Here is a 16,643-nt window from a genome sequence, read left to right as displayed (position 1 = left end):
CATCTTGGGCTGGCAGTTAGCTCGTTATACCAAGGTCACAGGTTCGGATCCCTGTACCAGCCAACCACCAAAAAAAAAAAAGAAAGAAAGAAAGAAAGAAAACAGAACATCAGAAGCCAAAAATTGATCAAAGCAATCCAAGTCAGCTATAATCCTGATGAAACATCAAAACCAAATATGATAGAGCACTACTCAGAATTCCAAGAAAATGGTAGAAGGAAATATGAAGCATTGATTTTAACACATGAATCAAGTATTTAATTCAATTTTTGCAGGAAATACATAATTTAAATCATCAAAAGATCATTAACTTGAAACAGAAGGTAGCTCAACATGAAGAAAAGTGCCAGGAACCTTGCAAAGACACAGCTCAAATATGTGATACAACTGACAGATTGTTAAGACACTGCCAATAAGGGAGCCAAAGACAGTGGGCTTTACTTTAACAAACCTCTGGAAGCTAACCAGCAGTTCTCAGTCTACTGTGAAACTGATAGATCTGTAAATGGATGGACAGTGCTTCAGAAGAGACTTGATGGCAGTGTGAATTTCGGAAACTGGACTCAATGTAAGGAAGGGTTTAGACATCTGTCTCCTACTGGACCACAGAGTTTTGGCTGGGAAATGAGAAGATTCTTTTGATAAGCACACAGTCTGCAATCCCATACGCATTAAGAGTGCAACAGGAAGACTGGAATGGCAGGACCAGTACTGCAGACTATGCCATGTTCAGGGTGGGACCTGAAGCTGACAAATTCTGCCTGACGTATGCCTACTTCATTGATGGAGATGCCAGAGATGGCTATGATTTTGGTGATNTATACATATGTATATATATTACAAGGCTACAGTAATCAAAACAGTATGGTACTGGCATAAAAACAGACATACAGACAAATGGAACAAAATAGAGGCCCCAGAAATAAACACACATATATAGTGAACTGATCTTTGACAAGCGTGCCCAGAATACACAATGAGGAAAGGACAGTTTTTCAGCAAATGGTGTTGAGAAAACTGGATATCCACATGCAAAGAACAAATTTGCACCCTTCTACTGTACACAAAAATCAAGTCAAAATGGGTTAAAGACTTAAATGTAAGACTTCAAACTGTGAAACTTCTGGAAGAAAACATAGAGGAAAAGCTTCACCAAGTTGGTCTTGGCAATGATTTCATGGATAACACCAAAAGCACGGGCAACAAAAACAAAAATAAACGAGTGGGACATTAAGCTAAAACGTTTCTGTACACCAAAGGAAACAACAGAGTAAAAGGCAACCTATGGAATGGGAAAAATACTTGAAAGCCACTTATCTGATAAGGGGTTCGTTTCCAAAATATATAAGGAACTCCTACAACTCAACAGCAAAAAAACAAATAACCCAATTAAAAACTGGGCAAAGCACATCAATAGATGTTTCTACAAAGAAGATATATATATATATGACCGACAGGTATGTGTAAAGATGCCCAACATCGGGCCGGCCCAGTGGCGCACTCGGTAGAGTGCGGCGCTTGGGAGTGTGGCAGCGCTCCTGCCGAGGGTTCAGATCCCATATGGAGACCGGTCCACTCACTGGTTGAGCGCAGTGCGGATGCGACACCAAGGGTTGCGATCCCGTTGCCAGTCGCGGTGCAGGCGCAACACTGAGGGTTGCTATCCCGTTGCCGGTCATGAAAAAAGACAAAAAGGAAAAAAAAAAAAAAGATGCCCAACATCACTAATCATCAGCAAAATGCAAATCAAATCCACAATGAAATGTCACCTCACACCTGTCAGGACAGCTATCATCAAAAAGACAAGACATCAAGAGCACAGACAACAAGTGCTGGCGAGGATGTACAGAAATTGGAACCCTTGTATACTGTTGGTGGGAATGCAAGATGGAGCAGCCACTTTGGAAAACAGTATGGAGGTTCTTCAGAAAACTAAACACAGAACTACCATATGATCCAGCAATCCCACGTCTGGGTACTTATCCAAAAGAACTGAAATCTGGATCTCCAATAGATATTACCATCCCTATGTACCTTGCAGCATTATTCACAATAGCCAAGATGTGGAAACAACCTAAGGATGTCCACAGACAGATGAATGGAAAAGGAAAATGTGGTATATATACATAATGGAATACATTCAGCCTTAAAAAAAAAGTTAATTCTGCAATATGCAACAATGTGGATGGATAGTGAGTACATTGTGCCAAGTGAAATAAGGCAGTCACAGAAAGACAAACACTGCGTGATTCCACTTACATGAGTTATCCAAAATAGTCACATTCATAGAATTATAGAATCAAAAAGTGGAGTGGTTGCCAGGGCCTAGGGGTAGGGGGAAATGAGGAGTTACTAATTAATGGGCATGAGGTTTCAGTTAAAGCAAGATGAATAAACTCTAGAAATCTGCTGTACAACACTGTACCTAAGGTCAGTAAAAATGTATTATACACTTAAATTTGTTAAGAGGGTAGATCTCATGTTAAGTGTTCTTACAACCATAAAATGTTTTTAAAAAACAAATATGGGGGGAGTTATTATTTAAATAGTACAGTTTCAGTTTGAGATGATAAAAAGTTCTGGAGACGGATGGTGCTGTTGGCTGCACAATGTGAATGTACTTAATGCCGCTGAACTATACACTTAAAAATAGTTAAAATGGTACAGTTTATGTCATGCATATTTTACAATTTTTTTTAAGTGAAACTCCACAGTAAATTGCAAAGCACATAGTAATGACGAGGCTCCATCTGTAGAGACACTATGACAAATCTTGTGAGTCAAAGGGAAGGTCAGGAGGCAGAGGAATAGGGAAAAAGGGGGAGCTGGAGCTGGGAACCTGAGAAAGGACATGAACAGGGAAGGGGTGGGGAGCCTCAGGAAGAGGCCCAGAATAGACAAGGGCCAGAAGGGGAGGGAGAAGGGAAACCCTAGGCAGAGAGGCGGCGAGGTCCAGCTGGCTGGGTGTATATTCTCAGGAACTGCTTCAGGTACTCCTTCCCTCCCAGGCCTCAGGCAGGACGGGGCAAAGGTGGGCAGCCAGGGCCTTTATTTGGGTCTTCTAATCTCTTGACCTGTCCAGTACACCAGGATACCCTCAGAGGCCCAGGCCCATCTCAAGCCCCAGCCCAGAGGAAGAGAAGCCCAGGCTCAGTGTCCAGTGTTCTTTTCCATAAGGAAGCTAAGAGAGGGACTGGCTGGTTAGCTCAGTTGGTTAGAGCAAGGTGCAAGGCCTTGTAACCAAGGTTAAGGGTTTGGATCCTTTTACTGGCCAGCTGCCAAAATATAAATAAATAAAAGGAAGCTAGGAGGGCCAAACTTAACCCCAAGGGCTGTGAGGCCAACATAAGAATTACTGTGACTGCGACAGGACCCACAGCAAACCCTGTGAATCTGCCTGCAAAATAAACACAGGATCCAAATACCTCTGACCACCTCCACTCAACGATCCTAGTTAAGTGGTTGACCATTGAACAATGCGGGGGTTAGGAGCACCAGCCCCGACAAGCAGTCAAAAACCTGCCTATAATTTTGACTCCCCCAAAACTTAAGTACTAGTAGCCTGTTGATGGAAGACTTACCAATAACATAGTCGATTAATGCATATTTTGTATGGTATAAGTACCATATGCTGTATTCTAAATAAATCCAGAGTAAGGACCATTGTAAAAAAAAGAAAAGGAACTTTATGAATTTGTCGCGTACCTGCAGGGATGGCTTCACAAATTTATTTATTTAAAAAAACCCACATATGGAGCCAGCCCGTGGCTCACTTGGGAGAGTGTGGTGCTGATAACACCAAGGCCACACACAGGTTCAGATCCGTATATAGGGATGGCCGGTTAACTCACTTGGGAGAGCGTGGTGCTGACAACACCAAGTCAAGGATTGAGATCCCCTTACCGGTCATCTTTTAAAAACATAAATAAATAAAACAAAAATAAAAATAAAAAAACCTACATGTAAGTGTACCCATGCAGTTCAAACCCATGTTGTTCAAAGGTCAACCATTTTCTAGGTTGCAGTGGCAAACCATCCTAACCAGCTTCCTTGCTCCAGGTTAGCCAAATAGCCAGTCGGTTAGCTTGTTAAAATCAGTCAGACCATGTCACTCTGCTCAAAACCCTCCAACAACTCCCACTCCACTTATCAGCCCCTCGTGTGTGGTGAATTTACTTACCCAGGTCGGGCCTTTGCCCTCAGCTAGTGATCTCTAGGCACCTGGAATGTCCTGCCTGATAGGAGTGTTTGTTAGGGGACTTCAGCCACCGGGCAAACAATGTGATATATGAGAGCTCTGGGACATGCAAACTCTGGAGGGAATGAAGATTAAAGCTATTAGCCCAGGGGCCGGCCCGTGGCTGGGAGTATGTGGTGCTGATAACACCAAGGCCACGGGTTCAGATCCCTATATAGGGATGGCCAGTTAGCTCACTTGGGAGAGCGTGGTGCTGACAACACCAAGTTGAGGGTTAAGATCCCTTAACCAGTCAGCTTTTAAATTAAATTAAATTAAATTAAATTTTTTTAAAAATTAAAAAATAAAAGGTATTAGTCCAAAGCTCTGGGAGGGGCTGTAGACTACAGGTCAGCCCCAAGAAAAACTCTAAGCACCAAAATCTCAGTTGAGCTTCCCTGCTTGGTTGTTATATGTGGCCAGGAGGAGGTAGTGTGTCCAGGTCTTCACTGGGAGAAGACATCTAGAAGCCTCACATCTGGACCCCTATGCATCTTGTCCTTCGGTTGTAATAAAACTAATCCCAGTGCTTTCCCGAGTTCTGAGTCATCATAGCATACTACTCACCTGGGGATGGTCATGGGGACCCCTGACATTGCAGCTGGTGTCTTGAGGGCAATTTCATGAGGACTGTGCCCTCTACCTGTGCAGTGGGCCAACCTCCGGGCACCCTATGTGACCACCTTACCGTGGCCATCATGATCTGCCCGCTCCTTGCCAGCTGGACCTAACCTTCCATTCCCCTCCCCCTTCTCTCTCCTCGTTCCTCACAAGCACACCCGCCCCAGCCCACCTAGCCACAGAAAGCCGCTTCCCCAAATACCCAGCCAGGTTAATTTCCTCACTTATTTTAGGACTTTTACTCAGAGGTTAACTCCTTGGTGAGGCCTTCTCTAGCCCCCACCTCAAATCCCCTCTACCTGCAAACACCTTTCCTGCTTTACTTTCTCCTCCTTGAACACTATCACTGTATCCACCACACTGCAACTTGTCTTATTTCTCTTCCATTTCCCCATGAGAATTTAAGCCCCAAGGAGGCAGGGATTTTTGCACTTTGTTCCCTGCTGTAACCCCTGGACCTAGAACAATTCGGGAACCTGCTGTGTGTTCAATAAACTCTTGTTGAAGGAATGACCTCTAGCATCCTTTAGAAGTGCCATCCCACCCCCACTTTTTCTCCCCGAAATGTCAAGTCTGCAAAAACAGGAAAACTGCCCACACTTTGACTGAGGACCTTTACTGAGACCTCCAGGAGAGCACCCTGGCCGGCCTGGGCGAGGAGGTGTGGATGCTGGTCCCAGCCCTGACACCTCCTTGCTGTTGACCTTGGAAGGCCCCTTCTTCTCTAGGCTTTGGTACCTAAATGAATAATGAAAGGGCAGGAGCAGACATATGGAACTCTCTGGCCAAGATCACTGTGGAGCAGGTCTGGAGGGTAGTGGGGGAGAAATTTCTGCTGTGACAGAGGGGCAGAGGGAAGACAAGACCTTACCAGGCAGGAGTGACTTTTATTTGAAGGTAAAAAACACTCTATTTGGAGGTTCATCTATAATCTGTGACAGTTTTTAAAAAATAAAGAAAAAAAGGGAAAAACCAGAAGCCAAAGGGCCTGGGGAGGGGCAGGGAAGGGCAGCGGGTACTGGTCAAGCCACGTAGGGGAAGCGGAGCAACAGCCCCTCGTGAGGTTCCAGGCTCAGGTGTTCCAGCTCAAGGGAGGAGCCCTCTTCACGGCCTGGCTGGGTGCTGAGCAGGAGGTCAGCCCTGGCTGGCAGGCTGGCACTGGCAGGCAGGTTGGAGGCCCTCAGTCCAGCTGAAAGGCCCTTATCCCCGAAGTTGAGCACTACCAGGAAACGCTCATTCTGGTCCCAGTGGCGGACGTAGGAGAAGAGGCCCGGTGTGGAGGAGAGAGCGTGGAAGTCCCCATGTAGCAGGGAGCGCTCCTTACCCCGCTGTTCACTCAATCTCCGGAACAGGGAGAGGAGGGAGCCAGGGTCTTCATTCTGTCCCTGAGAAAGATGAAGACACAGCGGGCGGAGGTGAGGCAGTCCCCTGGGAATGGACTTCTACAAGCCACCTGCCCACCCTCTGCTGCCGAGCAGGTCCTGCCCACCTAAAACCCTTACCTTCACAGTCATGTTGGCACTTATGAGCCCCGAGGTGTTGGAGAAGATGAATTCATCCCACAGCATGATCGGGGCCTCTTCAGGCTGAAGAGCAGAGAAAATAGGACTTGAAAAAGGCCTGGGCCCACTCTCCCTCGTCCCTCCTCCCATTCCCACACTCCCGGATGCACAACCTACCCCACCCGTGCCTGGCTAACTACTACTGGACAAGCTAGGCAGGCTCCTACCTCAAGGTCCCTGCACACCTACTGTTCCCATAGCCTAGAAGGCTCCCAGACAGCTACAAGCTAGCTCGCACTTCCCTCAGGTCTCTGCTCTGTTATCTCACTTGTTTTCTGTGGCCACTCTATATAAAATATATCTCCATCCCCTATTCTCTAGGCCCCTTACCCTGCTTTTTTTTGCATTAACACTTACCAGCACCTGACATCTTTATTATAACGGGGTCTTCAAAAGTTCATGGAAAGATTCGCATTATCTTTTTTTTTTTTTCTTGGTGGCTGGCCAGTAGCCAGTCAAGGCCATCTGAACCCTTGACCTTGGTGTTAAAACACCACACTCTAAAAAGCTGAGCTAACCAGCCAGTCCTGCATTATCTTTTAACTCTTTTTTTCCACAAAATTGAAGTACCCTTGATATCTAATTTCACCACCCCCAACTCTTTTGTACACTGCTATATCCTTGTTGTGTAGAACACAGAAGTTATTCAATAAAAATCTATGAACATGGTGCTGGTAATACCAAGGTCAAGGGTTTGAATCCCCACACTGGCCAGCTGCCCAAACAATAATCAATCAATTAACTAGTTAAATCTATAAACAAATGAATGACTGTTCTATAAATATCAGTTTGGGAATCAACCCCAACCCTGTGGCTAAAGCTAATGAATGCCTTCATGGCAGTACCCCTGTCACAGCGCTAACTGCCATGTTCTTCTCTGCTTTTTCATCTGGCTCCCTCACTAAACCATGAGCTCCTGCAGGGCACAGAGCCTAGCACAGAGTACCTCCTGTCCAATGAATGAATGAGTGGTGCCTACCACACTGAACATCTACCAGGTAGCAGGCATTGCCATTAAAAACATACCCACATTTAAGGGTGGGCCTGTGGCTCACTTGGGAGAGTGTGGTGCTGATAACACCAAGGCCACGGGTTCAGATCCCATATAGGGATGGCCGGTTAGCTCACTTGGGAGAGCGTGGTGCTGACAACACCAAGTCAAGGGATATTTATTATATAGGGATTAATATTTATACACACACACACACACACACACACACACACACACACACACATTTAGGCCTAACCACCCTGTAAAAAACCCAGTATCACAGAAGAGATGACCAAGATTCACAGGGGTAAAATAACTTGCCCAAGGCCACCCAGCTACTGACTAAGTGACTAACTAGGAGTTATACACAGTTTCACCCCAAGGCTCATGTCTGTCAGCCACCATCCAATGAACCATCATGATACCATGGATGAACACAATCTCCCCCACTGTGCTGGGCAGATAGCAAGCGGTACCTGTCCAGGAAGGGAAGCTGCTTCCAGGCCAATCTCATCCCCATAACTGAAAACTGGGGTACCCGGCAGGGTGAAAAACAGCATCTGGTAGAGTCGGAGGAGTCGAGTTGGCACGAAGGAAGTCAGGAGGCCCGCCTGAGACAACTGCAGGGACAGACACACTGCTAAGCCCCATAGCCCACCTTCGCCTCCATCTCCCAACCACCCTTTTCTCCAAAAGGCTCCCTGCCCCTGCTCCCACCAGCAAGGTACTCACACTCCAGCTGCACCAGTGACTGTCAGTGGCATTCAAATACTGGGTGACTAGTAATTTTGTATGCTCCCCAATGAAACCGGTGTTTGACAGGTATGAGCTGGTCAATAGCAGGTCCTTGGTGGATTCAAGTAGACTCAGGATCTGCTGAAGGTTGGAGGAGTCAGTCCCTGCAATCAAGAGCCTGAACAGGGCAGAGTAGGAGTCAAGGTTGGTACAAGAAAGGAAGAATGGAGGTGAAGAAAGTTCCGTGGTCTAAGAACACCCCCCCACCCTCCCCACTTTATTAAGGCCAATGGAGTTGAGTCAGGGTAGGGTGTTCTGACACCCACTTATCTTCACTGAAGCTCTTTGTGATGTTCTGCCACTCAGCCAAAAATGAGACTGTATCCTAGAAGGTAAAAAGCAGAATCAAAAAAGAGGGAATGTCATTGTCTATAGGTCCCAAGAATTTGAGAAGAAAAAAAAAGAGGAAACATTTTCAGTTCCTGGCTGAGTCCCTCTATTCTCACCCAAGCTTTGCCTCTCACATGGAAAGGGAACTCACCGTCAGATTCTCCACATCCCGAACCTGGAACCCATCCACTCCAGCCTGCAGCCAAAAACTCAGAGCATCCTATAGAGGGTAAAAGAACGGAGGGAAAGATATCAATGCTCAGGGGCAAAGGATCAGAAAATTCCAGCCCACACTAAACCTCGCCCACCATGCACTTCCCCATGTCACTTGCCTTGCCTGGTTGTCACTTTCCCACCTCTATTACAAAGGCTTAGCTCCTCTCCAGCTCTAACTTCTCACTGATTCTCTTAGTGCTATGGCATTTTACTTCTCTATTACTGCTCCTGGCAAATCACAAAGCTTCACCTTTGACAACCATGGAAAAGGCCCAAGAGAAAAAGTGTGTCCGTAGTAAACATAACTTCATTTAACACTTAGCACTTGGAATGCTAATACGAGTGTATCTGTTTTAGAGATGAGAAACAAAGAGAAGCAAGGAGACATGTCCAAGATCATAATCAGTGAGCAGCAGACAGGACCTAAAATGCCTGTCAAGGCAAGTATATTACTCTTCTTCTAGTTTCCTGAGCCCTGGGGAGGGTGTGAGTACAAGAACTGGTCAGAGCAAGGCCAATGATGAAAGACTGAAATTCAAAGCACAGCCCCAGGGCAGTTTAGACAAAGATTTGAAAAGAGGCCAGCTCTGCAGAACAGGCCCAGGCCAGAAGCCCTGGCATTCATCTGGCACATAACATGGAACCGCACCCCCACAACCCCTTTTCTTCTCTTTCTCTGCTCCATGTGCTCTCTCCTCTGGTCTCCATTTTCACCTGAGGCTACTACCCCTCATACCATACCATCTGAAAACATTCTCTTATCAGTAACTTTTAAAGGATCTCCTGGCAATTGGCAAGAGCTGAACTGGATAATCCCAGGGGTCCAACCCAAATGCTGAGAGTCCAGAATTCTACTTCAGAATCACAGCTGCCAGCAAATTGTCAGGATCTGCCTCCATTTTTGTTTTACCCATTCTGAACTGGTCAGTTTCCTAGAAGCCAGGCATCAGGAGCTGGAGTGACATTTAACGCCCTACTCCCAGCCTGCTAGGTATAGAGTTTGAGCCTATACCTTCAGAGACGGCACATTAGAGGAGTAAGACTACCTGGGACTTCAAATCTTGGGCACTTGAAGCCCCTCTGAACCTTAACTTCCTTATTTACAGATTAGGGACAATAATGGATACCTTGTATGGTTATACAAAGAACTAGAAAACACCTATAAAATACTTGGCCTAGTCCCAGATACATAGGAAGATCCCCATGCTTACAATTTCAGACCAGGCTCCACTCCAAACATATCAAACAAGAACTGAGAAATCAGTCAGGACAGGATTTCCATAAAGAAAGGGCTTCCTTCCTCTCTCACAAGGAAGAAAAATCAAACTTCCAGACTGACACCTGAGAAATTCCCTTCCTGGCACTGTCCCATCCTCAGAGTCCAGGAAACAAGAAAAATGAGTGGTTAGAAAAGGAACAAGAAAAAACAGGGGTGTGCTACTGGCCTATCTTTCTGGCTGTGGGAGGTGTTCCTCCTTTTGGGGAGGCTAGGTTAGGTTTGCAGGGCTTGAGCCAGGCTAGTTTTACAGGACTTGCTGTGAAAGGACCAACAACCCCAGCATCTGGCTCCCACCTGCCATCAGCTCCCACACACTCACCTTCATCTTGGTGGCCACAGTGTCAACCTGAGTGGGGTGGAACCACGAGTTCTGACCCCGGTAGTTGGGAGTAAGGTCCAAAACGACTTGGATGCCTTAAACAGAAGATTAGAGGCAATCGTGAGAAAGACTTTGGGGTAAGGGGAAAATGAGGAAATCACAAACATTGTCAAGCATTTCAACAAATGTTAAGCATTTCCTATGTATTACTTGGTGCAAAAGCTTGGATTTGAACCCTGGCAAAACTCATTCCACTGAAACAGACGTGAGCAAGGAAGGAACTTAAGATCTTGCAAGGCAAAAGGTTTATAATATAGTAAAGAAGGCCAAGTTGTGGGGCCCTGGGCTCCCCACCCCAAAGTGAACCCTTTTAAATAGCCTTCTTTAAAAAGAGTAAAAAATTAAAAATAAAAAAATTAAACAGGTTTCTATACTGAGTTGTAAGACATTTGGCATTGTTTTCCAAAAGGATCCACTGTTTTTTAAGTTTAAATACCACTGATTTAGTAAACGCCTACACTTTGCAAATTAGGACACTAAAGCCCAAAAGTTAAATGACCTGCTCAGGATTGTACAGCCAAGTAGAAAGCCCCTGAACCACTTGACAAATCCATTTTAGGCGGAAACCTGACAAACATCCATCCCCTATACCAGTTAGGAGCAAACCAGACAAACTCTGAGTCGGTTAGGAGTAAACCAGACAAAAATCCTATCCTGCTTTTCCTCTGGTCAGACCAAACCCTTTATAGCTGCTTCCTGGGGAACCCCAAGACACCCACTCTTTTTCTTGGCAGACTGCAGGAAACTGTCAAAATCTTCTTTGGAACCAAGAGTGGGGTCGATCTGTACCAAGTTGGTCCTGGCGACATCATCCTTCTGGTTCTGGTGAATTGGGCCCAGCACAAGGCCCTTCACCTTCAGAGTGCTCAGGTAATCCAGATGCCCCTTCAGACCTGAAATGGAGGGGTTGGATTAACAAGGGAGAGGCCCCTCTGAGAGGCCCCTGACCTCCCTATTTTCCCCTTCTCCCCGGCCCTAGGTGGGTGAGGAGGTTGTGAGGCTGGACTACAAGACTCGGGAGCTGACGTAAGGAGCCTTGCACATTACTTCAGAAACCGGTTGCAACTGGCTCCTGGCGCCGCGGGGGTAGGAAGGATGCTGAGTCAGCCACCCTCTTGAAAGAGTCGGGGGCGGGTCGGTTTTCTTCAAAGAAAGGAGGAAGGGACTGTGTGCCCAGGAGCGGTCACTCCAAGTGGGGTGGAGAACCTTCGGGTGGGGGTCGGTGCAGGGGACCGGATTACCGCAGGGGCGCGGGGAGGCTGTGCGCCGTACTTACCAGCCAGGCCGCGGGCGTCGCGGCCCTGGAAGGCCTGCAGGTCGCCGATGCGGTAGAGGGCGCCCTTGTGCCACCACCTCTGTACTGGCAGCTCGCGACAGCGCGGCGCCCGCACGATGATGACCACGGCGCCGGCCAGCATGCCGAGCCAGCCGAGCCAGAAGAGCAGCAGCAGGGCCCAGCGGGTGCGCACCCAGCCGGGGCTGCCCGCCACCTTCAGCAGCTCCTCCTTGGACAGGCCCGTGAATTTGGCCGCGGCCTCCGCCTCCGCCTCGTCCTCGGCCACCTTGATCTTCACCAGACCGTTCTTCTCGGCGCCGGCCGCCACCACCAAAGCCGCCCCCGACGCCGCGTTCATCGGCTGCTTCTCGGGTTCTAGCTCGTTCAGCTCCACCTCCTTCATGTCGACCTCGGTGTCCTGGCTCATGGTGCCTGCGGAATCAGCGACAAGACGCAGCCTCTGGTGAGGGGTGGCGCGGCTCCTGCCCGCTCCTGAGACTCCGCCCGCAGCTTCCGTTACTGCCTTTGCTGCGAGCGGGACGCAGCCTCTGGGTAGTGGCCGCGGAGCCCCGCCCCGGCCCGCCCCGGCCCGCCCCTTAAAGTGGAACCTCGGGGATTGCTCTTTCTGGGACCGCTGGCGTGGGCGGTGCAGGGAAATAATCGCAACACGCCTCCAACCCGTGCATGGTCTGATTTCTCGTCTCGAACCTGTCTACCCCTAAGGGTCCTTCGAGCAGGATGCTGGGGCGGGGGGGCGGGGGGGGCTAACACAGAGCCACCTTTAGGTGGACAAGTCTGTAATTTGTCCCGCCCCTATCCGAGGCCCTTTGTCTGGACTTCAGGCTCCAACGTCCCCAAAAGGCAAGACTGAGACCCTTCTTTGCCCACCCCGCAGGCTGGTGACTACCCGGGACACAGTCCTCCATTTGCCCCTGGCCCACGGCTCAGGCCACCTTCCCAACTTCGCGGCCACTTGACTCTCAAAGCCAGCCAGACCTAGCTTCTGCCTTTTCCGCCACCAGGCTTTGTCTCTCTAGGACTTGGCATTTAGACCTCCGCTTACGCGCACGTCTTACTCCCACTCCTTCAAGACTCATCTTGAGTTTCTTTCAGTTAATTCCTCATGCAGCAACTATTTGTTGAGCACCCACTACTGCACACTTTGCTTCATTAACTTTATTTAATTAACTCTAATCCAGTCTTCTCTGTGATGTTTTAAGACGAATGTTTGGACAGGAGAGTTGAGGATGGCACCCTCCTTACCCTACCCCACCCCCAGTTGCTGGCGCCAGGATGTTGAGCAGCTAGGAATCAGACATCCAGAAGAGACTGGGGGCTGCAGCAAACATTCCAGAGCTGGGCCTCAGGCATCCACCTTTTTCCTAGAACAGACCCTTCCCCCTCTTGCAGGGCCCCCCACAGATAATCCCAAATTCCGGAGGCAGCTGACACTGCAGAGGCTTTGAAGACCTCCCTCCACGGAAGTCCTTGGATAAAGAATAAGTGGGGCAGAGACAAGTTCACAGCAGGGACTACCAGACATCAACACTATGAGGTGCCAACACTCTCAGGAACTTCTTGTTCCAGCTGGGTTATTTTCAGAGAGGAGATGAAGGAAATAGTTTCTTTCTCCCTTTCCCACTTAGGCTGGAAGCCAGGATTGCTGTGTATTTGGTAGAAAACAGAAGCCAAGATCTGAAGTAATAGCAAAATGGGGTGTGAAAAGACTCATCCTCCACCATTCTTCTTTTGCACCTATCCACATCCCCACCCTAAGAAAGCTAGAACCATCTCTGAGGAGGAGGCAGACAAGTAGGGAGAGATTGGGGTTCATACCAGTGCTCAAAGATGATAATAGGTCCAAGGTACCCTGGGCATGCCAGATAAGAAGTGCCAGCCAGGGACTTTATCCCCAGCATGATAGCTCCAGGTTGAGAACTGTGAGGTAAGAAGTTCTCCTTGAGATGGTTCGACATAACACCCCCTAGAAACATAGTATCTCCTCATAGCACCCCATGGCTCCAGATGGCTGAAGCCAATTCCTTCCGAATGCCATAAAGAAGCTAACAATTTACCACCCCAATCTTTTTTGGGGGGGAGGGGTGCAGGCAGCTGGTAGGTACAGCAATCCAAACCCATGACCTTGGTGTTATAAGACTGAACTCTAACCAAGTGAGCTAACCAGCCAGCCCTAACTTTTTTTTTTTTTTTAACCTCCCCAGTGTTATTACCCACCACATTTTCCACAGGCTCTACCCTTCAGCCACATCAGCCTTCAAACACCTGCTACTCTCACAACACAGCAGGGCTTTTTTGGGCCCCTGCATCTTGTACACGCCATTCCGCTGCTGTTTGCCCTTTCTTTTCTGCTGTTCTACCTTATAAACTCCTATTCATTCAAGACCAAGTTCAAGTGACAGCTTTTCTCGACTCCCCAGGCAGAATTACTTTCCCTCCACTGTGCATCATCTCATGTCCCATTTGTTTATTACACAGTTCAAGTGACAGCTTTTCTCGACTCCCCAGGCAGAATTACTTTCCCTCCACTGTGCATCAGTGTCATCATCTCATGTCCCATTTGTTTATTACACTTCCTTGTCTGGATGTCTGTTTGCCCTTGAAGAAAAGTGGCAGGGCCTTGTGCTATTTGTCAATGAACCTGCCTGCTCATAGATAACATATACTTCATAAGTGTTTAGTAAATGAGTGGATAAACTATATCAATCAAACCCAAATATTTTGCTTCTTAAAACAACTCAAGAAAAGTAGCATGTGAAGATAAAGGGATAAAAATGAAAAGGAAGGGCCAGCCCGTGGCTCACTTGGGAGAGTGTGGTGCTAATAACACCAAGGCCACGGGTTCGGATCCCTATATAGGGATGGCCGGTTAGCTCACCTGGGAGAGCGTGGTGCTGACAACACCAAGTCAAGTAAGATCCCCTTACTGGTCATCTTTATATAGAGAAAAAAAAAAATGAAAAGGAATTTCAACAACACTGTATCTATCAAGATGAAGCTGTTTGTGCAGGAAAACAAGCCAAGGCTTATAATTGTTCAACCAAAAGAAAATAAAGTAATAAATCTAGGAGATGGAGGAAAGGAAAACAAAAGATTGTAGAGAAAAGACTAGAGAAAGATCTCCGTAGTACTCAGCCAATGAGGAAGTGGGGGGAGGGACTTGCACACTAGGGAATAAATTGCTTGATGTAACCGTTTCTGGCATGCCTGCCCTTCAGACACCCCATCTCGCAAGACTACCATTAAAGTCCTGCTTCACTGTACCTCATGTCTGCACGTCCATCCTTTGCCTTTGGACAGGTGAGGGCATTTCTCACATTGATAAATATAAAACTTAATACTGGAGTGCTTCAAAAAGTCCATGGAGGGCTGGCCAAGATTAGCTCAGTTGGTTAGAGCATGGTGTTATAAAACCAAGGTCAGGAGTTCAGATCCCCTTACCAACCAACGGCCAAAATAAATAAATAAATAAAGTACAAAATATAAACACCAGAGAAATAGATGAATTTATGGGGGAGATGTAGAAGTACTTTTAACATATTACCTTGGATTGATTATATTAGCCATTCAACTGATCAGAGACAGAATATTTGATCTCATCAAAAAGACTAAGCAGCAATAAGAGACCTTAAAATGACCACTGAGGCCCTCCAACACCAGCTGCTTCTGCACTCATGGTCATACAGTATGGGTGGAAATCCTCATTTTCCCCATTCCCCATCCCCCCTAAAACTCTGTCATCACAGTCTTTGGAAGAGAGTCACTAAGCACAGCCCACACTCAAGAGGTGTAGAGTTAAGCTTTGCCTCCCTCAGAGGAAAGTATCTACATAAATTATGTGGAATTTTTCTGTATGGGATTTTTGTCTCTTCTCAATTTATTGACCCATTCATTGGGGCTAGCTGGTTAGCTCAGTTGGTTGGAGCGCATGGTGTTATAACAGAAAGGTCAAAGGTTCGGATCCCCGTTCTGGCCAGCTCCCCCTCCTCCGGCCCAAAAAAGAAAAAAGAATATTTATTGTATACTATAAATATTGGGTTAGAATCCAATACTATATTATTTGTTTTGTTGCTCAAATTGTTCTGCTTTAGGTATTGTGAGCTCTTTCAGGTTGGCTCCTCTTCCTTTTGATACACACCCCCCTTTTTTAATTACTTCTTTACTTCCTGGTATTACAAAATACTCCAGGATCATCTTGTATACCTGCTAAGACCCGAGCCTTAGAATCGGCCATTTCTCCATGGAGCCCTGGCTCCTCTATTGGACAACGGTAATAGAAAGCAAGACATGGGCATTCAGGAGTCTTTTTATGAACAAAATGAATCAAAAATGTATCAGTCTCTTGCACATCTTATTAGATTTATTTCTAGGGACTAAAGAGTTTCCAAAACTATTATAAATGGTGTTTTCTCTTTAATTATGTTTTCTAGTGCAACTGACATTTATACATTAAATTTTCTACCCAACTACCTTGCTAAACTCTTCTAATATTTCTAAAAATTTGTCTGTAGACTTTGGGGAGGGGGTCCTATGTAAATGATCATGTTATCTACAATTAATGACAGCCCTATTTTGTCCTTTCCAAATCATAATCTTCTAATTTATTTTTTTATCTTATTGTACCGGATGCTTGCTTTTCTCAACATGCTCTCAATCCCTTCAAGAGCCCATTTACTTTCAAATCTACTAAAATGGCCCTAAAACTAAGTGCTCAACCCCAATTGCTTATCTTCAGTTAGTTCTATATTTCTAATTATCCAAAATTCATCTTGTCATCTTGCCATCCCTATACATACCCTATTACACCCCCTTTAGCCTCCCCTCCTCAGTTCCCTACTCAAATATCACAGTTCAGCTACAGACAGCTTCATTCTTCCAGTTTTCTAGGCCAGAAGCACCTGGGCAATTTTCCTGGGTCTTACCTCTCCCTATCCTCCAT

General features: G+C 46.8%; 1 protein-coding gene and 1 pseudogene across 2 annotated transcripts in view; one reads left to right on the top strand and one right to left on the bottom strand.

Annotated features, from left to right (window-relative positions):
- Window positions 1-4,968, top strand: part of LOC103591110 — a 15,684-nt pseudogene extending 10,716 nt beyond the window's left edge. Inside the window, exons 2-3 of the transcript XR_550538.1 lie at window positions 91-813; window positions 4,889-4,968. The product of XR_550538.1 is annotated as a fibrinogen gamma chain pseudogene (transcript). The remainder of the gene's footprint in view (window positions 1-90; window positions 814-4,888) is intronic.
- Window positions 4,969-5,725: 757 nt separating this feature from the next.
- The window catches only part of SLC3A2 (solute carrier family 3 (amino acid transporter heavy chain), member 2), a 29,576-nt gene continuing 18,658 nt past the window's right edge, over window positions 5,726-16,643 (bottom strand). Inside the window, exons 2-10 of the mRNA XM_008573509.1 lie at window positions 11,687-12,118; window positions 11,130-11,303; window positions 10,351-10,445; window positions 8,688-8,756; window positions 8,473-8,531; window positions 8,144-8,324; window positions 7,888-8,031; window positions 6,361-6,444; window positions 5,726-6,243 (exon numbers count right to left, since the gene is read on the bottom strand). Of these exons, the coding sequence (XP_008571731.1) occupies window positions 5,881-6,243; window positions 6,361-6,444; window positions 7,888-8,031; window positions 8,144-8,324; window positions 8,473-8,531; window positions 8,688-8,756; window positions 10,351-10,445; window positions 11,130-11,303; window positions 11,687-12,118 (1,601 nt within the window). The 3' untranslated portion in view covers window positions 5,726-5,880. The remainder of the gene's footprint in view (window positions 6,244-6,360; window positions 6,445-7,887; window positions 8,032-8,143; window positions 8,325-8,472; window positions 8,532-8,687; window positions 8,757-10,350; window positions 10,446-11,129; window positions 11,304-11,686; window positions 12,119-16,643) is intronic.

Source organism: Galeopterus variegatus, unplaced genomic scaffold, assembly GCF_000696425.1.
Source record: "Galeopterus variegatus unplaced genomic scaffold, G_variegatus-3.0.2 Scaffold926, whole genome shotgun sequence".
Taxonomy (NCBI): Eukaryota; Metazoa; Chordata; class Mammalia; order Dermoptera; family Cynocephalidae; genus Galeopterus; species Galeopterus variegatus.
This window is presented reverse-complemented; position numbering and strand designations above follow the sequence as displayed.